Source organism: Nycticebus coucang, chromosome 21 (genome assembly GCF_027406575.1).
Source record: "Nycticebus coucang isolate mNycCou1 chromosome 21, mNycCou1.pri, whole genome shotgun sequence".
NCBI classification, from domain to species: Eukaryota; Metazoa; Chordata; class Mammalia; order Primates; family Lorisidae; genus Nycticebus; species Nycticebus coucang.
Genome location: NC_069800.1, coordinates 45,006,632 through 45,027,821, shown reverse-complemented (window position 1 = coordinate 45,027,821; position 21,190 = coordinate 45,006,632). Strand labels below are relative to the sequence as shown.

The window sequence follows — 21,190 nt, the reverse complement described above, 5'->3', positions numbered from 1 at the left end:
CTTGGTGCCCGTAGCCCATTGGTTAGGGCGCCAGCCACATACACGGTAGCTGGCGGGTTCGAACCCGGCCCCGGGGCTGCTAAACAACAATGACAACTGCAACAACAACAACAAAAATAGCTGGGCGTTGTGGCGGGTGCCTGTAGTCCCAGCTACTTGGGAGAATCACTTAAGCCCAAGAGTTTGAGGTTGCTATGAGCTGTGATGCCACAGCACTCTACCGAGGGTGACATAGTGAGACTCTGTCTCAACCCCCCCCAAAACCCCTTAGGCTAGGTGGCTTTAAATGATAGAAATTAATTTCTCAGAGTTTTGGAGATTAGGAAGTCCAAGATCAAGGCACTGGCAGGTTGAGCATCTGGGGAGGGCTTGCTCCTGGCTCACAGATGATGGAATTGCTCCCTGTACCTGCACATGGTGGACAGGCATTCTCCAGGGTTCTCTTTATAGGGCACTGATCCTGTTCATGGGGGCTCTGCCCTGACGACCCAGTCACCTCCCAAAGACCTCACCCCTCTAACAACATCACAGTAGGGGTTAGGTTTCACAGATGAATTGAGGGTTGGGGACACACATTCAGACCACTGCCGTCTAGTTTCTCAGTCTCCCTGCAAAGCTGAGGCCCAGTAGGGAACGATGGCTTGGCCACCGTGGCACAGCCAGTCAGCATTTGGGAAGTGATAATAGAGCCGCAAACAGCTACCACCGTGAACTGGAGCGTTATGATGGGCCTAAGGGGGGGATGATTCATAGGGGAAGGGCTTTGGGACAGTTTTGGTGGCTTCTTGCCACCAAATCTAAGGGGCAGGTACTATCATCACCACCACCATCACCATCATCATCCTTGTTTTACGGATAAGGAAACTGAGACTTAAGAGCGTCTGTGACTTGCCCGGGAGCGGAGGAGGAGACTGGACCCCGACTCTGACGCCACGGGTGTCCGTAGGCACCGAACCTGCAGCTCCCGCCTGGCCCTGCCAGTCCGCGATGGGGCTGCGGGACCCAGGCGGGAGCTTGTGGGAGGAGGAAGGAGAAGGGGGACAACTCGCTGGAGTTCCTCCGGGAGGCAGGCTTGGCCAAGGGCGGGAGGGGACGCCGGGTTCCCACCACCCGCGCCGCGCGCACAAAGGGGCCGCTGTTCCGCCCCGCCGCGCAGCTGGGCCTGGAGCAGCCTGCCCCGCCCCTGGGCCGCCCCCTGGCTGGTGGCCGACCCCGCCGGCTGTTTCTCCGTCAGTCTCTTGCTGTCTCCAGCCTCCGTCTCCACCGGTCCCCTTTCTTCTCTCTCCCTGTCCCCCGGCCCCCGCCCCTCGGAGATGAGGCCAGGGTCGGCGCCCAGGGCCAGCCAGCTCCGCTCGCTCCAGGGCTAGACGAGGGCAGGGGCTGCACCCGGCAGATGGACCCTCAGACCCACAAACCCAGCGACGAGAAGAGGAGCAGCCACCGCCGCTTGTAGCCGGTCACCATGGTAACGCCTGCCAAGGCTTGGACCACTTTGCTCTGACCCCTTCAGCAGGGCACCGTGCTCCCCAACCCTCTAGAATTGCCCCGGGTGTGCAGCACCTGACCTTTTAAGCAAAGACCTCCTTCAGTGCCTGGCCAAGGGTCTGTGCTTAACTGCCCTCCCCTCCAACAGGGGTGGGGTGGATGGGGTGCAGGAACCCATCTGGGGCCTTGTCCTTTGCAGGCCTCTCCACGTGTGAAGGGCTCAGAGTAAGATGGGACTGCTTGTAAACTTTAATTTGTCCCCACCTGTAGCACAGACCTGAGCTTGAACACCACCAGCTCTTGGGCCTTGGACAAAAGTTGGAGAGGTTTTGCATTTTAATTTTGGGCTGACGGTCAGAAATGCAGATTTTCCTGACATGGGGTTTGGATGGAGCTGGGGGTTAAAGTCCCATTCCAGCCCAGCTGGGCAGGTCACAGCAAGGAGGGTTAAGGGTGCAGAGTGGAGAGGAGAGAATTGTTTGCCAGAACTTGGGATGGCCTGGCTACTTTAGACTCGGCTCTGGGAAGTCAGATCAGCTCCCGTGAGAACTGGGTGAAGAGCAGGGTGGTACCCTCATACCTGGGCTTTCTGGACTGCCAGCTTGAGAAGGTTGGGACACTCTGTGAGAGTCGTGTGTGTGCACTTGGGTGCATTTGTGCCAGAATCTGGGAACAGGGATGAAAGAAAAGTCTGTTTTCAGGGAATCTCAACCCAGCTCCAGACAGGCCCAGGTGCCCCGGGCAGATTCGCAGGAGCTCTGAGGATTTGGAAAAGAGCTTTGAAGACAGTCTGGGGCTTTAACTGTAACTGTCCATGTTGAATTCGTATGGATTTTCAATCGAGTGTGTGTCCACATGCAGATGAATTGTATATAAAAGTGTATTCATGGGCGGTGCCTGTGGCTCAGCGGGTAGGGCGCCGGCCCCACATGTCGAGGGTGGTGGGTTCAAGCCTGGCCCCAGCCAAACTGCAACAAAAAAAAAAAATAGCCGGGAGTTGTGGCGGGCACCTGTAATCCCAGCTACTTGGGAGGCTGAGGCAAGAGAATCGCCTAAGCCTAGGAGTTGGAGGTTGCTGTGAGCTGTGTGATGCCACAGCACTCTACCAAGGGTGATAAAGTGAGACTCTGTCTCTACAAAAAAAAAAAAGTGTATTCGTACTCACATACACATGTGGACACACAGCACACTGTAGTGCTCCCACTGATTCACTGGCTGAACATACGTGTCTTCTCATATACAGGAGCCTAGCCCACCTGCTCTTTCATACTGCTAAAATATGGGCATACACCGGCAAAGCCAGGCACCGAAATCCACGCACACACATTGCTCTTGGAGCTGTTTGAAAATAATCATTAAAAAGCTAATGGTTATTCACCTCTCCCTGCAGGCAAGGCCCTGTGCTAGGTGATTTACATGTGGGACTCATGTAACTCACACCAACTCTAAGAGCTGGCCTGCTGGTATCTCCACCCAGGAGATAGGGACGGGAAGCTCTGGGAGCTTAAGTGGGTGCCCAAGGTCACCCGACCAGGAAGTGTGAGTTAGGACAGCCTGAAATCTGAGCCTGCACTCAACTGTCATAGTCACCCCAGAGCCACAGTGGGCAACCACTGGCATTTGCCAAATCTCTCCTGGTTTTGCATCTAACCTAGTTATTATTTTTAGAATCCAGAGACCCATCACTGAACCCCAGACCCTCAGATCAAGAGTGAGGCATTGGTTGGGCACCTGTAGTTCGGTGGTCAGAGTGCTGGTTAGAGTCAGGGGTGGGGAATAGGTTTGAACCCGGTCCAGGCCTACTAAACAAAACAAACAAAAAGTACTATAAGAGTGAGGCATTGGGCTACCCTTCTCAAAGTTTGAGCACCTCTTTCCTGATGGGCAGATTTTTCTCTCTTTCTTATCTTTAAATTGTGAAAGTTGTCTCCAGCCCACCTCTCTGGCCTCAATTCTGTGCTCCAGCCACTCTGGCCATGGTTTAGAACCTCTTAGGGTTTGTACTCCCTGCTGCCTCAGGGCCTTTGCATGTGCTGGTCCTACTAAGTGGAACACCTGTACCTGTGAATTCTTATTCATCCAGTAAATCTCTAACCAAATGTCACCTCTTCAGGAAAGCCTTCCCTGACTTCCCCGACTCTCACTCTACCATGCTACTTATCCTTCCTTTATGATACCCATCACAGTTGTAATTTTTTACAAAAAGCAAATTGATGAATGGCTGTCAATGTTTTAGAACAGCCCAGTATCACAGAATTGTATGGCGAAGGGGCTTAGGTTTCATCCAGTCCCACATTTCCCAAATTTTAGTATGATTGGAACAACTTTTACATATCTGCTTACTGGATAAAATGTTGTAAGAAAATAATAAAATCTGCTACTCATTATTTGCTCAGTATTTTTCTTTAAGTCAACTTGCTTTATACACTTAAAAATACATTTAAATAGAAATGTTTATGTCGTGACCATGAAAAATCAGTACCTATTGTCATAAATAAAAAGTAACTAAAATATATATATGTTCAGTGAAGGCAAATCTGTAAGTTCTGACTGATGAGGTTGACTGTGAATAATTCCAAAGCCGATGACTATTTTCTTTTTGTTAAAAAGAGTAATGACTAAGTATCTGAGGGGTGCTCAAGATATACTGACCCCAGACTGATGCTTTCTCGTTGGTGTCATCAGGAAGAGTAGAAGAGAATTAGAGTAATTCTCTTGCTGTGGTTTCATACAGAGTCTATGTCATCCTAAAATTGTCCTAAAATTGTCCTTGTGGGCCACCTGTGATCACCTTCTAATGAACTGATTGAGCCCAGTTCAATTCATTCAACATTGCCTGAGTACCACCTCACCCGAGCCCCCTTCTGTGTGCCAGGCCCTGTGTAGGATGTGGTCCCTGCCTTGGGGACTTGCAGTCCATGGGGAAGCCAGGACCATTCACTGAAAGTTCTGAGCTGTCCCAAGGATGGTCAAGTCCATCCCTATGCCTGGAAGCATGTGTCATGAATATCTAAAGAGAAGAGAGATAGGGCTTGAAGGGCTCTGAGGGGTGGGTAGGAGCTCATGCAATCCCAGGAGGGGGGCAATGGGAGCAGAGCACAGAGATGTGTTCAGGCAGTGCTTCTCATCTTAATGAATGTTAGGAAGTGATTTAAATAGCACAAATACATTATAATGAAAAATAAATTTAAGTTGAAAAAGAATGACAAAAAAATGTTGAGTAAGTCATAATTAATGGTAAATGTTAAGCAAATAACACATTGGGATATGTGAATCTGGCAAGAGTGCCTCATGAATGGGGAAGCCCTGAGCTAGAGCATAAAGCATGTTTGTTTATTTATTTATTTATCTACTTATTTATTTTGAGACAGAATCTCACTTTGTCACCCTGGGTAGAGTACTGTGGCGTCATAGCTCACAGTAACCTCGAACTCTTGGGCTCAACATATTCTTTTGCCTCAGCCTCCTGAGTAGCTGGGACTATAGGTGCCCACTACAACGCCTGGCTATTTTTTCTATTTTTAGTAGAGACGGAGTCTTGCTATTGCTCAGGCTGGTCTCAAGCTCCTGAGCTCAAGCAATCCACCTGCACTGGCTTTCAGAGTGCTAGGATTACAGGCATGAGTCACTGCACCTGGCCCATAAAGCGTGTTTAGAAGAAGTAGGAAAAGTAACCTGGAGGCCAGCTGGTGGGTCACAGAACCAGGCCAATGAGTTGCTAAAGTAATAGGGAGCCACTCAAGGTTGTTGAGCAGTGGAGGGTCACTGTTGGATCTGGGTGTTGAAAAGGCCACTGTGTTGGTCAAAGGAAAGTTTGGCCTGGTGGCCAGGAGCCTGGGGGAAAACATAGGACAGCTGGGGGTTATGTGCCCAGGTTCATACTGGAGTTCTGCCATCTATTAGCAGTAGAATCTTGACTTTAGTTTCTTAACTTATAAAATGGGAATAAAGGTACCTCGCCCATACAATTATTGGGATGATAAAGTAAAATAATGCATAGAAAGTGCTTATCACAGGCCTAAGACGAAACTTGCTCAAGAGGAAGCAGCCCTAGTTATAACTGTTTGGGTAGGATATGGTGAGTCCCAGGGCAGAAGCAAAGGGGAGAGGGAAAGAAAGGCACAAAGCAAAACGAAGTCTCAGAGAAGGGAAGCGACTTGCTGGAGGTCACTCAGATGATAAAAAACACAGCCTGACTCGAGCGTGGGTCTTCTGACGCCTACTCTTCTTGGCTCATGCATCTGGGCTGTTTTTCCAGTTTCTGAAAGATTTTTTTAATAAGGAGCCAATTCTCGCTCATACCTCCACCCACACAAAAATAAAAAGGCACTTAAAGCAAGAAAGTTTTAGTTGGATGGGAATTAGACCTTCCCAGCAGCCAGAGCAACAGAATGCTGGGTTTAGACTCTATAGTCTGGAGAAGTTTATTGGGGGAGTGTCCCAGGTACTTGAGACTGGAGGTCCTGCTGGGCTGTATCTGGCTCACAGATGTGTTTGGTTTGGCCAACCTTTAAAAACTTGGGAGGTTTTACTAAAAAAGCAGTCGATGAGACAATGCTGTGCCAAAGCAACACTCAGCGGCTGCTGAAGAGTAGGGGCGCAGATCGCAGACCTCAGTACTCCATACTGTTTCCCTGATGCTGAGGCTATTGGGGGCCACTCACCTCCCTTCCTGAATTCACTTCTGTCACCCAGGCAGCGACTGTGTGCCAGGCTCTCTGCTCACATTCTCTTGCTCAGCCCGTGCAGGGGTGCCAGGGGCTAAGCAAGGACAGCTATTTTGCAGTTAAAGAACTGAGGAGGGCCAGTTTCAGTGCTTCAGCCCTGTAATCCCAGCACTTTGGGAGGCTGAGGTGGGAGAATCTCTTGAGGTCAGGAGTTTAAATCCAGCCTGGGCAATATAGCAAGATTCTGTCTCTCAAAAAATGTTTTTTGAAAATTAGCCAAGCATGGTGGGCATGCCTGTAGTTACGTGGAGGCCGAGCCAGAAGGATCACTTGAGCCCAGGACTTTGCTGCTGGGCTCAATTGCCCCACCACACTCCAGCAACAGAGCAAGACCTTCTCTCTAAAAAGCATAAATAAATGAGAAAGAAACCGAGGCTTATCTCGGCCAAGATCACAGAGAAGAAAAGAGAGGAACCAACCCACAGCTGGGTCAGCCACATCCACCCTCCTCGCCTGTCCCTTGCTTTTCCCCTGCCTAGGGGCCACTAGCCTGGGGGGTGGCCTCCGCAACTGCCTGTCATTCCATTTCTAGTGGGGCCTAAAGAAGCTGTTTACCCTGCACAGAGCAAGGCTCACAGACTGGGACACTTTTGGTTTCCATAAATTGGCTCAGTTTGCCACACGCTGTTACCATTTAGGGACAGCCAGTGAAAAGGAAGAATGTTCTGAGTTAACAGGACTTTGCGCTCTCGGCCAGCGCATTACCTGCTACGGGCCTGGACCCCAGGGACTCATAGCCGTTCAAGAATTCAGGGAAGCAGTACACGATGAAGGGGGCCCTGGCAACTGCAGGATGGAATACTGGCCACTCTTATTCCCAATCAACCAGGCAGTCCAGCCTGGGTCCACAGGAACCCTACACCAGACGAAGGCCCCTCAGAATGATTTGCATGAAACTTAATAGACATGTTTCCATTCCTTCCCAGTGAGCACAGTCAGCTGGGTCTTTAACTATTCCAGGAGCCAGGGCAGGAGACAGAGGTGTGAGGCTGGGAAAGAAGAAAGGGAGGCAAGCCCAAGCCCCCTCTCCCTGCAGCCCAATGCCAGAGGAGCCCACCAAGCAGACAGGCAGAACCAGGCCACATCGCTGGCCCCTATGCAATGCTCATGACCTTCTGGATTGACACGGGGAGCCTTGTATGATGCCCGGGGTCATAGAAAACTCTCTATTCATAGTGGTTTTGTCTGGGCAGGGGTGTATTCCTTTACTTCTATTTCAATGTCTTTACAATCAGTCACTGCTATTACTATAATCTTAAGTATTATTCTTATTAAGTAAAATAAACAAATGTAAAGAATACAGGTTGATGCCTTTTTACCTATATACTCACTAAGTATACCTGTAACCACTTGCCCAGATGAACAGACAAAAGATCTCCCCTCTCCCAGAAAGAGGCTTCCTCGCAGCCAACCCTTGGAGTAATGACACGCCTAGGTTTTTAAAGAAAAAATGTCATATAATATAATCTATAGTATGTATAAAAACATTTATAAGCCTAGAAAAAAGTCCAAGTTGACATGAAATGAAGTGTTAACTACAGTTGCCCCTGAGGGCTGTGAGGGGCAGGAGGCTTGTAAGGCAGCTTTTAAACTTTCTTTATAGTTTGTTGGATTTTCCAAACATTCTGCAAGCAGCTTGTATAGTTTTTATAATCAGGAGAAAAAAAAACAAAAGTGTGATTGTGTGTGTTTTTAAGGCCAGTCGCCTTTTTAAATGGTCTCACCAGATGTTTGCTGGATCTTCTGAGATGTGGACTGAACTTTTCATAAAAATCCAGATTTACCCGTTTACTCCAACAGGCAAAGATTTTAATATCACTTAGCATCAGCTGCTTCCTTGCTTGGGAAGAAAAGCCGGGCTGCAGGGTAGAGTGCTAGGGTTGCCTTGAACCCTTGTTCTGTTCTGTGGGGGAAATGCCTAGGGATGGTGATATTCTGCCCCTGATTCATTGGGTGACCTTGGCCTTAGTTTCTCCATCTGTAAAAGGAAAGTACTAATCATATCTATCTGCAGGGGATCTTTCATTCTAGAATTCAAAGTATGATGAGGTTCAGGAAGGTTTGGAGCTTGGATGTGGTTTCTGAATGGGTTCAAGTAATCCTCAGTTGATAAGGAAGTTTAAAAAGATTGGTCTCATCCATCTTCCTGCCTCACAGGGAGGGTCTAAACCAGAAGCCACAGATACAAATGCTTTCAAGGGCCTGACAGGTGACATAGAAGACAGAGATTGGCCAAGTGTGAGGAAGTAACTTCTTCAGGCCTTCTGGGGGCCTCAGTAGAGGCTGGGACTTGAGCTTTGTCTGACGGATGAGTAAAGGTAAATAACAAGAACATTAACACTCCACCAACACTTTTACTTCTCCCAAGACCCTCGACGTCCCTCATTTCCTTGTATCTCCAGGATAAGCACCTCAGCTAGGCAGCATAGGAACTAGAACCCCATTTTGCATATGGGGAAACTGAGGCATGCCAAGGCTGAGATAGTTTAACTCATTGTTTTCTAGAGACTGGGATGCAGACCATAGTTAGGACCCAGCTATGTCACAGACTGGAGCTAAATGACACGGAACCACGTGGGGAGAGAGTCAGTCCCTTTTGAATTCTCTGATCTTCTGTTGACCCACGCCTTCCTCTGATGATAAGATATCTTTAACATCTTTTTAATAATGCATGACAGTCTTGATTTGGGAGAAAGACAGAAGACATCTCAAGCCTCCAGGAGGTGGCGATGTCCCCAGAATTTAATGGCATTATTTATTTTTTGTTTACTTTTCTTTTAAAAAGTAGGTTATTTGGCTTTGTGCTTATAGCTCAGGAGGCTAAGGCTCCAGCCACATACACCAGAGCTGGCAGGTTCAAATCCACCCTGGGCCTGACAAACAACCATGACAGCTACAACCAAAAAATAGCCAGGCATTGTGGCTGGAGCCTGTTGTCCCAGCGACTTGGGAGGCTGAGGCAAGAGAATTGCTTAAGCCCAGGAGTTGGAGGTTGCTGTGAGCTGTGATGCCATGGCACTCTACCCAGGATGACAGCTTGAGGCTCTGTCTCAAAAAAAAAAAAAAAAAGGTAGTTTATTTTTGTAAAATACAAAACAGTAAAATAAAACAGATTTCATATAATAAATCTGTCTTATATATTCATATTTTGCATTATTTATATTAATATAAACTACATAATTTATAGTTATACTCACAAATATCTAATAAATATAAATGATACATTTATTTATTATAAATAAATAACATAAAATATATTATAATATGTAATATAAGATATAACATATCTTATAAATAAAATAATATAAAAATCACCCTGTGCATCATTATTTTTGAAGTTTTATTCTATTTCTGAGAGTTAACACTGATTTTTCCTCTTATAGGGTAATGTATTAATTGTAATAACTATATATATATATATATTTTTTTTTTTTTTTGCAGTTTCTGGCTGGGGCTGGGTTTGAACCTGCCACCTTTGGCATATGGGGCCCGTGCCCTACTGCTTTGAGCCACAGGCGGCACCCTGTTGTAATAACTATATTATGACACAAAAATAGCAGTGATGGCTCTTACTAAGTGCTAGCACCTACTCAATGCTGGTCCTGTACAGATTATTTACGTGTATTATCTCATGCAATCTCAGTCAACTACAATCTCCATTTTACAGATGAGGAAACTGAGGCACAGAAAGTTAAGCAACTTGCAAGATCACACAACTAGTAAGAGACAGAACCTGAATTTGAACCTGGGCAGTCTGGCCTCGCTCTCATAGCCATTATGATGTGTAGAGTCTCATTTAAAAACACAAAGATGTGGGCGGCGCCTGTGGCTCAGCGGGTAGGGCGCCGGTCCCATATGCCGGAGGTTGCGGGTTCAAACCCAGCCCCGGCCAAATTAAAAAAAAAAAAAAAACACAAAGATGCAAGGTTTTAAAAAAATGAGTGCAATGGAAGAAAAATAGTAAGTGCTAAGAGGATAAATGGTATGTGGAGAGGCTAAACATTGTGAAAGTAAAGGTGGATGATTAAATGTCCAAAAACTAAATGAGCTTAGCCCAGCTTGATCTGCACACCAGGAAAGAGGCTAAGAGGGAGAAGGGACATAGTCAAGGCTGAGCAGTGAGGAGGAAGCCATACACCACTGTTCCAGGAGACGGGACAGGAAGTGGACAGGGCACCTGGCAGCGAGGGGTGCTGGCCTAATCCACTTGGGCATGTGTGTGTTCACTAGTGTCAGATGAGGTCCTCTAGCTCTTGTCCCCTTCCCACTGCTGTCCCCAGGATTGCATGGGGTGGGGAATGTTGGGAGCTGGGGGGGATTGAAGAGGACCATAGGCTGGATGAGCCTTCCCCTGTTCTGCCAAGCTGAAGATCCCTCCCCCACCTTACTCTGAGAACAGTCCCTCCTGGGCGTGTGCACTTTCTGATTCAAGTACTTGTTAGCACATCATCCCCTCTGGGCTCACTGACACGCCAGTGCCAGGACCCTCTTTCCTTCAGAGTGAGGCTATAGACATTCATTCATTCATTCTACAAATAGTGACGGCGGCCTACCCTGTGCCCAGCACTGTACGGGCCACAGGTGGGAGTGAGTCTTGTTTTACAGCCTCCCGGCACTGGAATCTTGCTAGGATTGAGGAATGCCATCTCCCTCCTCCTCAAAGTCCTTGTTTTATTTCCCTGTCTTTTGTCAAATTTTTCCCTCCTAAATAAGCCCCCTTTGTGTTGAGTTCTTATTTATTCTCATTTCCCTTTGCATCCCTCAGCAACAACTGTACTCAGAGCTTGCAGCCAGTCTAGGGCAACTGGGTCCTTCCTTCAGGCTGGTAGCCCCTGGGTCCTTGTTAGAAGGATCTGGTTAAAAACCTCTGGCCTTATCCAAACTGCCTATTTGACAGAAGGAAAAATTATAGTCCAGAGAGGGATATTTTGTTCATTCTTTCACAAAATATACTGAGTATCTGTTTTGTGCTAGGTCCTGGGCCAGGCACTGAGGACCCAGGGAGGAAGAGGAGCTATTGTCTGCTGTATTTGTTTCCCATTGCTGCTGTAATAAATGATCACAAACTTAGTAGTTTAAAGCAACACAAATTTCTTATTTCGCAGATAACAAGCATATCAGCTGTCCAACACAGGTCAGATAGAGCTACGTTCTTTTTTGGAGGCTCTAGGAGAGAATCCATTGCTTGCCTTTGACGGCTTCTAAGAGACACCCTCATTCCTTGGCTCTTCCTCCATGTCCAGAGCCAGCAGCACTGCATCTCTCTCATCCTGCTTCCAGAGTCACACTTCCTCTGACTCTGTCCTCTTCTGCATCTGCTTCTGCTTTGGGACAACACTGGGCCCATCTGTATCATCCAGGATAGCCTCCATGTTTTATGGCCAGCTGATTAGCAATCTTAATTCCACCTGCAACCTTAATTCCTCTTTGCTGTGTGAGGTAACACATTCAAAGGTTCCAGAAATTAGGTACCTTTGGGGGCTGTTACGCCTACTACAGCTGCCCTTAGGGAGCGCGGAATCCCCTGAGGGAGATAGTCATCAATGTGGAAACTGCTATGATAGGAGTGCTATAGCAGCCCAGAAAGGGGGACACCTAAGCCTGCTGGGTGGGGGCAGTGGGAGGTCAGAGGTGAGGGCTGACCTGAGTCTTTAAGAATGAGGAGTTGGCCAGGTGAGGAGGGAGTTGAAATGGAAGGCATTCCAAGAAGAAGGAACAGCATGTGCAGAGGCCTGGGGGTAAGCAGGAGAAGGTGTGTGCCACTGTGACTGCAGCAGTGGCCAGAGCATGAGGGACTGGACACCTGGAGGCTGGTGCTCCCTGAGGCAGTGGGAGCCCTGGAGGGACCTTGAGCAGGAGATAGATGAGGTCCAGTCTGCATTTGAGAAAGGTCCCTCTGAGGTCCTGGTGGGGAGTGGCTGGCCACAGAGGAGGGGATCCCAGGGCACAGGTGGTGGAGGCCTGGATCGGGGTGAGGACAGGCACAAAGCAGAGCACATGGTTGATGAGCAGTTGGACTAGGACCTGCTGAGGGACATTTGCATGTCAGAGGCAGGGACATTGGCGTGTCAGGGCAGTGTACTGAGCAGATTAATTTCTCACCCAGGAGCCTGACTGGGTGGTGGGGCCATTACTGATGTAAGCACAGGGGGAGGAACAGATTTGGGAAGTTGCTGGGTTAGGATTGATGTGTTGATGGCCAGTGTCTGAGAGACATCTAGAAGGAGGCCCCAAGAGGCAGCTGGATATATGAGGAGGCTCTCTGGACTTGTATCAGTTAGTTGTTGCTGTGTAACAAACCACCCCAAAGTCAGTGTTATAAAACAGCAATCACTGTCTCTCACCCATCTGCATGTGGACTGTGGATGTCTGATCTAGGCTGGCTTCACTGGGGGCACAGCTCCCTGCTGCAGGTGTGCAGGTCAGCCATGTGGTGGAGTTTGGGTGATGCCAACCTCCTCTTTCCCTTTGGCCCTGACCTGAATGCCCCCTCCATTCCTGCATTCTTTACTGGACCAGCAGATTTCATGTGAGCAAAGCCCTACAGGAGATGAGGGAACAAGGCTGTCCTGAGGAAGAATACTCTAAACAGAGGGATCAGCTAGTGCAAAGGCCCTGAGGTGAGATTGTGCCTCGTGTGTTTGAGGAACAGGAAAGAAGGCCAGTATAGCTGGGAAGAGCAAGTGAGAGGACAGGGTAGGAGAGGAAATCAGAGAGTTAGCAGGGGTCTTAGTCATATAGGGCCTGGACAGTCATGGTTATTAGCCATTACCATCATTATTATGGATATTGTTACTTTTCATTCTATCCTTCTGTCCCCTGCAGGACCCCCCATCCTTGGACATGGCCATCCAGCATGCCCTGGCGGGCCTTTACCCTCCTTTTGAGGCCACAGCACCCACTGTTCTGGGTCAGGTGTTCCGTCTTCTGGATTCCAACTTCCAGGGGGATGGGCTGAACTTCCTTCTGGATTTCCTGATCCCTGCCAAGCGTCTGTGTGAGCAAGTGCGTGAAGCAGCCTGTGTAAGTCAGGAGAGAGATGGTGTCAGGGGACAAGCTCTCCCAAAAATCACAGGTTTGGAGGGGAACAGCCAAGGAGGTGGGCTGATGTGTGACTTATCTCCCAGGAAGAGTGGCGGTTTGGGGTGGTTTTCCAAGTATCATTGTTTTCCCAAAGGGAGACATGAACCGCCCTCCCCTGGCCAAATGGAGCAAGAGGGCCACTTGGCCCTTTACCCTCTGACATCTAGTAGTCAATTACACTTTCATTTTCACTAGCAGGGAGGAATTAGTGACATCCTTGGGTGTTTCCAACCCTCGGAGAGTCTGCACTGAGGCTGGCACCATTGACATTGCCAGGTTGCCTTGAAGTAAGGCAGCTTCAATGGAAATAGTAGAGAATGCCCCAGAACTTCCCTGGAGACCCTGAGGTATCAGGAATCTTGCCTTTTTCCCTGGTAACCCCTTCACCTCAGATCTCCAGGAGGCTTTTCCTGAGGCAATGTGGAGAGAAAAATGTTTTAGGCAGGACTCATGGCTGCAAATAACAAAATCCTTACTCAGACTAGGGCAGGGTGGATCAGGCCTCAGACTAAGATGATCTACTGATCAACCCCCTCAAAGACTTTTATTTATTGGCTCTGCCTCTCTCTGCTTGTCAACATCATTCTTATAGGCTAATTGTTCCCCCAAAGGCCGGAGCCCAGGGAAGCTCTATGATTATCTCCTACTCTGGAGAGGATAATGAGCTCTTCCCCAGCTGCAGATAGAAAAATCTATGGGCAGCGCCTGTGGCTCAAGGAGTAGGGTGCTGGTCCCATATGCCAGAGGTGGCGGGTTCAAACCTAGCCCCGGCCGAAAACCAAAAAATAAAAAATAAAAAAAAAAAAAGTGAGACTCTGTCTCTACAAAAAAAAAAAAAAGAAAGAAAGAAAAATCTAAAGGAAGAATCCTGATTGGCCAGATTTGGGTCATATGTCTGTTCCTGGACCAATCGCTGAGGCCAGAGGAATGAGGTATCATGATTGGCCAGGGTTGAGTCAGGTGTCTATCTCTGTGGTCAGAGTGAAGAACAGTTGTTTTAAGGAAAGGATGAAGAGAAACCTGAAGAGACCAGACCCTAGAACTCCCACTGGAGAAACTTGCTCATACTTCTTCATGGGTTTCCTGTTTTATTTTAATGCCCCACCACCCCAGCCTTAAGAATCACAAAGAGATTCTTAGGCTCCATCAGCCTTTCTTGATTTGCTCAGGACACACCTGTCAGGCACATAGCTCATCAGGGACAAAAAGTAATGGTGGGGACTATGTGTGTCATTTTAGTGGTAGAAGGAAATCGAATCTGGCAGCTAAAACTTCAAGTTTAGGAACCAGATAGCTCAAGACACAGAAATTGGTATTGTAGAAGAGAGCTTCTTAGGGAAATACTTGCACCCAACATCCACATATCCAGGTTGACATTATTTCATGAAGATTCTTCCCCATCCTTATTTCTTCTCCCTGACAAGTCACATAACTGTCCATTTCCTTTATGTGGCCATTAAAACCACGTTTGCACTGCCCCCTTCCTCATTTTTCCTAGTGATCAGCTCACAACTCTTTCACATCTCTATTTTAATTACAGGTGAATTTAATTTAATTGTAATTATAGGCAAATTTGTGTCACCTCAGAGCAGGGCAGACTGACATGGGGTTAACAGTAGGGCCTCTGGGGTCAAGTGCCTCAGGTTCATATCCAGGCTCATCACTATGAACTTGGGAGATCCACGTCACCTCTCTGAGTTTCAGTTTCCTTATCTGTCAAGTGGGAAAGTTGATAACATAGCACCTAATGCACTGAAACGATGCACACAGCTTAGCACACCCTGGCACATCATACGTTCCTAGTAGCTGTTGGATCTCATTTCCTTGTTTCTTCCTCTGAAATGAAAATGTAGCATCCATAAAGTCTGCCTCTCTAACTGCCACCACCTATAGTCACCTTTAGATGAAGTCTAGAGAGGCTTGGAAACGGGCACAGCCGATTTCAAGTGTGAAGCCCTAAGTACAAGTCGCACTTTTGTCACTTAACAGTGATATGACTATAAGCCAAATAATTCACCTTTCCGAGTTCCAGTTTTCTCATCTGTGAAGTCAGAATAATCATACCTGAGCTGTTTGCTCCACTGAGTTACCAGGAAAAGGCAAATGAGATGATCACGGCTGTCATCTCAGTGGTGCTTTGCTGGCTGTTTTTTCTCATTCGATGAGAAGGTGAGGGAGAAAGCACATTGTAAGCCACAGCAGTCTGAGTGAAGAGGGTGGTAGAACTCAGGGGCTCACGAAGCCTTAGAGATATGAGGCTTTCCCAGGGCAGCACCATCGACAATATAACTGATAGGAATGAGTTCATCAGTGTGGAGTACAAATAAGGTCAGTTCTCACTATTTTCTTAATTAACAATTTCAGGAAACTCTTGTTTATTTAGCGGGAAGTTCAGCATCACTCTCTGGAGGCCTCCCACTTACACATTCAAATTATATAAGATTGCCTGGGATTTATTCAATCTACCCAATCAGGACTCAGACTTCTTTCAAAAAGCTGGGTAAAGAAGCCCTAAGGTTGGTCCAGTGGCCCTGCTGTTTCTGCTGCTGCCATATGGTGTCGTCGTTGGACTCTAGTCCTGCACAGCCCAGTGGAGAGCTCAACTGAGAGGGTTAAGGCCTTTTCTAGAATGACTTGCTGTGCCTATGTATGCAGGGAAATGCTGCTGGCATCTTCTCTTAAAAAAAAAAAAAAATTAAACTTTTGCCTTATCTGTGTGCTGTTACCTACTAATAGGAAACAAATAAATAAATAATAGAATTCAGGCCTTTTCAATGACATTTGGTAAGGAAAATATAAAAGGTCATCTAGTAAATTAGTGGCAGGGTCAAATTTCCTGACTTCTCATTCAATATTGTTTCTAATTCACCCCATATCCCCTCTACTTAAAAATTGGAGAATGGTATAAAAGCAGTAAATTACTTTTTTTTTTTTGAGACAGAGCCTCAAGCTGTTGCTCTAGGTAGAGTGCTGTGGCATCACAGCTCACAGCAACCTCCAACTCCTGGGCTCAAGCGATTCTCCTGCCTCCACCTCCCAAGTAGCTCGGACTACAGGCGCCTGCCACAACACCTGGCTATTTTTTTGATTGCAGCCGTCATTGTTGTTTGGCGGGCCCAGGCTGGATTTGAACCCATCGGGTCAGGTGTATGTGGCTGGCGCCTTAGCTGCTTGAGCCACAGGTGCTGAGCCAATAAATTACTTTTTTTTAAAGTGAAAATCCCCACAATTTTTTGTTGTTGTCCAAGGGAGAGGGAATTCATATTTATTGAACATCTACCTATTGCATACCAAGAGTGTATATGTACACACACACACACATATATATATATATACACAGATGGTCCTCAAATGACAATGGTTCAACTTACAGTCTTTTGACTTTATGATCATGTGAGAGCAATGCACATTCAGTAGAAACTATACATCAAGTACTCATGTAGCCATTCTGCTTTTCACTTTCAGTGCAGTATTCAATAAATGACATGGACTATTCACCTTATTATAAAATAGGCTTTATGTTAGATGATTTTGCCCAACTTTAGGCTAATGTAAGTGGTCAGACCACATTTAAGGTAGGCTAGGCTAAGTAAGATATGCTGTTCTATAGGTTATGTGCATTAAGTACAGTTAAACTTAGGATATTTTCAATTCACCATGGGTTTATCTGGCTGTAATGTAACCACACTGTTAATTGAGGAGCATCTGTATAATCTCACTTTATCCTCATAGCAATCCAGTATGCTGACACATATTGTTATTCCTATTGACAGACAGGAAAATTGAGGCTCAAAGTGTTAAGTAATTTGCACAAATTAGTGATGTAAACCTTTGTCCAAACTCATGTCTCCTTGACTTTAAAATAGAGAACTAAGTCTTGAGCTGGGGTGAGTGAAATTTTGGATAGATGGGGAGAAGAAAGCAAGAGCTCTTCAGGGGAAAGATGCTTGCTAACTAGTGCCTGGCATTCTGAGCTTTCTCCCTCAGGCCAGTGGGCCAGAAAGTATTTTCAAGGTCAGGGCTAGGACTAGGGTGAGGCAAGAGAGACAATCTTTGCATCACTCCAAGAGTGAGGGCCTCTTGCATACTGCCTCACCCTAGTCCCTGACCTGTTCAATATTCCATCTGGGAGAGGGAAGGAAGAAGATCCAAAAATGTAGTCATCTGGGGCCAGAGTCTCTGACACCACCCCCTTCTCTCCACAGGCCCCCTACTCACACTGCCTCTTCTTACACGAGGGCTGGCCTCTCTGTCTGCGGGATGAGGTTGTGGTCCACTTGGCACCCCTCAATCCCCTGTTATTGCGCCAGGGTGACTTCTACCTCCAAGTTGAGCCCCAGAAAGAGCAGTCTGTCTGCATCATGATCAAATGCCTCTCCTTGGACCTCTGCACAGTGGACAAGAAGCCTGTTCCTGAATCATCCTACTCTACACTTTTCACCCAAGAATGGTTGGATGGCATCAACAGCGACTTTGAGGGAAGTTCTCTACACAACTGCCTGGTAGCTTCAGAAAATGGGGTTGCTTCTTTGCCGTGGACCAAGATAAGCAGCCCAGAGTTTGTGAATGACAGACCCCGAGCAGTGAATGTCCCTTCCCCACCCTGGGGGTCCCTTCCATTAGAGGGATTAGATTTGAGCAGCCCTCAAGAGCTGCACCAGGCCAGATGCCCAGACAACCAGGTGTTTCTTGCCCAGAGTTTGGCTGAGGGTAAGGACAGGACCCATGGGAACAAGTATCCAGGCCTCATTAAGGTGGAGCAAGCCAGGCCTGAAGAGGTGGCCTTTAGGATGGACAATATGGCCAGCCAGGACTTAGAGGGGGACTATGTGGCTCTTCTGGACTTCTCCCAAGAGAGCAGAGGACACTGTTCCAGTAGGAAGGTGGAAACTTCCAGTGGGTATACTCTTGGGGCACTGGAGGAAATATCTGGAATAAAGGACATTCTTTTCTCTCGAAAGATGCTGCCTCTGTCAGAGGCCAGTGAGGGACTTTCCTCAGAAAAATGGGCTTCTGTGATGCCAGCAAGCTCAGAGGAGGAGCTCTGCACTTGGGGCTTGGGGAGAAATGTCAACCATAAAGCCACACCCACCCACCACTCAGAATGGCAGCCCCAAGGCCCCTATGTCAATGTCCTTGAGGACCCCGTGGACTGTGCCTCTGGACTCAAGACAGGTGTCTCAGAAGAGCCAGCTGCTGCCAAAACACAGAGAATTCTGGGAAACCCAGAGAATGTGGTCCAGCCCAGGTCTGGACCAAGACAAGCTTCCTCTCCCAGCCTGTGCCCAGCTCTTCCTGTGGCTCCAGTCTCTGAAACAAAGATGGAGGAGAAGACCACACAGGGAAGCAGGAGACTTCCCAAAGCCATGACCCGCTCTGGTCAAAACACCTCCTCTTCTGGGTCCCCCATTCCTGGGCTCAAGTTCTCATTCTTTAAAGGGCAGAGGCAATCCCCTGTGCCCCCAGAGAAGGCCTCACTACAGCAAGATGGGCCTTGGAAAGTCTTGTGTTCACTCAACTCTCCTAAATCCAACCAAGCCAGATCCTTGGGGAAAGGTAGGGTGCCCTTGCTCAGCTGCACAAGGGGGTTACAGTCTGCATGGAAAGCAGGTTACAAGGTGGTTCTGGTTGGAAGGGACAGAGACCCACCTGGGTTGGCTCAGTTTCAAACTACAGTGTAGCATGTTAAGGGGCTTGAAGTCTCATGGGTCTGGCATTGAGCAAGGCTTTGTGACTGTGTTACTACTGCCTGAGTTCACACCCCAGCTTCACCACACACTGGCCGTATGAGCTTGGCCAAGTACTCAACCTCTCTGAGTCCAAGTCTCCCTGTCTATGCAATGGATAGGGAATAACCTCTTCACAGAGTTATTCTGAGGATTCAAAGAGAAGTAAGGAGTTTAGCACAGTGCCTGCCACATAGCAGGAGATCGTTAGTTGTAAGCTTCTTATTGTTAGTCAGAAGGAGAAAGGAAATATTTTCCCCTTAGAAAATCCATCTTCTGCTTAACATCCCTTCCTTTGTTGCTGCTTCCCCCAGCTGGAACAACTCAGACCAAAACATCATCGGGCCCAGCCGCTGACTCAGCACCACTGACTGGGGAAAAGGCACATTTCCCAGAAGCTTCTACAGGCCCCCCAGAAGGAGGCCCCACCCTGGATGAGGAGCCCCCAGGGCCTGAGCTCAGGACTGGGGCTCTGAATGTCAAGGTTTTCCACTCCAGGATAGCATGCCTGCCAGGTTCTGGGGATCAAGGGGGAAGGTGGAGGCAGATGGGAGGGAGCTGGAGGGTCCCAAAGCATGCTGGTGGGAGAGTGGGGGGAAGTGTGGGAGGCCTGGGTCCCAGGCCAAGCCTCTCCAGGCCTCAGTTTCTTCATCTTTCCAATGATGGAGTTGGGGAAAAGTCAAAAACATCTTCCTCTCTGGGTCCCCCATTCCTGGGCTCAAGGTATCCATTCATCCTTCCTTCCATCCATCCATGTATCCATCCATCCATCTAGATTTCAGTGAAGCAGCCAAGGTAAATGTCAGGTAAATGCCCGACATTGTCTTTGGGGGAAGTAATTTATTGGAGAAGGAGAAGGGGAGGGAAGGAAGAAGGACAGGGCTGGGAAGGGAGCTGAGTAAGGCTGGGCCTGACCCCCAGCGGGTAGGGAGCTCTGGAGCATGAATCACCCCACAGAGTTGGCTCCTAAAAGTGTAGGGGGCTGCCTTCTGTATGCCTGGGTCTATCAGTCATTAACTGCAGGCTGATCCTGGGTCTGTCAGTCATCAGCTGTAGGCTGATCCTGGGTCTGTCAGTCATTAGCTGTAGGCTGATCCTGGGTCTGTCAGTCATCAGCTGTAGGCTGATCCTGGGTCTGTCAGTCATCAGCTGTAGGCTGATCCTGGATCTGTTAGTCATTAGCTGTAGGCTGATCCTGGAATGGAATGGGACAGGGGAGCCAATGATCCACTTCACCAGGAAAGGGCACGTGTGAGCCATTTACAGTCAATGCTTCTAGCCTCTGGGGGATGGTTCTCTGCCACTGAGGGCAGACACCCATGCACTGTTATTGCACTAATAGTATTCAGTACACAAGGTGTTCTCACTCCTGTTTATTGTTCACTCATCGTTATAACAAATACTTATTGGGGCCTGGGCTTGGCATGGTGGATTTATCATATTCTCTGCTCTCAGGAAACCTATATTCTAGCAATGAAGAAAATTCAATAGTTTATTCAAATAGATTATTGCAACCCAGTGTCAAAAAAAAAATTGTGATACTGGGGAAGCACAGAGGGCCATAGGGGCACAGACAAGGCCCTTGGCCCAGGCATGGTGCAGGAGTGGTCAGAGAAACTTCCTGGAGGAAGTAATGGGAAGCTCAGTCCTATAGTGTGAGTTATTCTGGTGAAAGTCTGGAAGAGTGTTCAGAGGGAACAGCATGTGCAAAGTCTGGGGATAAGAGAGACCACAGTGCTTTCTGGAAACTAACTATCCTGCAATTCTACCCTACTTTATAGACTTCTACATCTCTGTAGGACCTTGGGCACTTCCCTGCCTTTTTGCAGCTTCCGGGGCACATTGTCCTTTCCCCTGGCTATTTGCTTCTGTATTAATTGTACACAAAGGGTCTCATGATCCTCTTGGAGCTGTCATGTTCAAAGAGCTCAGATTTTGTCCACTGAAGGCCCTAGTCTGGGAGGAAAAAGACCTTCCTTTTAATTCTATTATCTCCCTGTGTGACCTTGAAGAAGTCGCTTGCCCTCTCTGTGCTTCAGGCACTCCCTTATGTAAGAGCAGGCAAATAAGACCTGGCTCACTGTCACTCTTTCCACAATCACTTTTGTTGTAATTCTTGGGGAATACAACATATGCTGATGGGTTCCCAGTGCCTGGCACATAGTATGT

The 21,190-nt window shown here is 47.8% G+C and overlaps 1 protein-coding gene across 1 annotated transcript in view; it reads left to right on the top strand.

Moving 5' to 3' along the window:
- Positions 1-1,281: 1,281 nt before the first annotated feature.
- KIAA1755 (KIAA1755 ortholog) overlaps positions 1,282-21,190 on the top strand; it is a 48,298-nt gene continuing 28,389 nt past the window's right edge. Inside the window, exons 1-4 of the mRNA XM_053573974.1 lie at positions 1,282-1,465; positions 13,038-13,235; positions 17,501-18,851; positions 19,336-19,536. Of these exons, the coding sequence (XP_053429949.1) occupies positions 1,463-1,465; positions 13,038-13,235; positions 17,501-18,851; positions 19,336-19,536 (1,753 nt within the window). The 5' untranslated portion in view covers positions 1,282-1,462. The remainder of the gene's footprint in view (positions 1,466-13,037; positions 13,236-17,500; positions 18,852-19,335; positions 19,537-21,190) is intronic.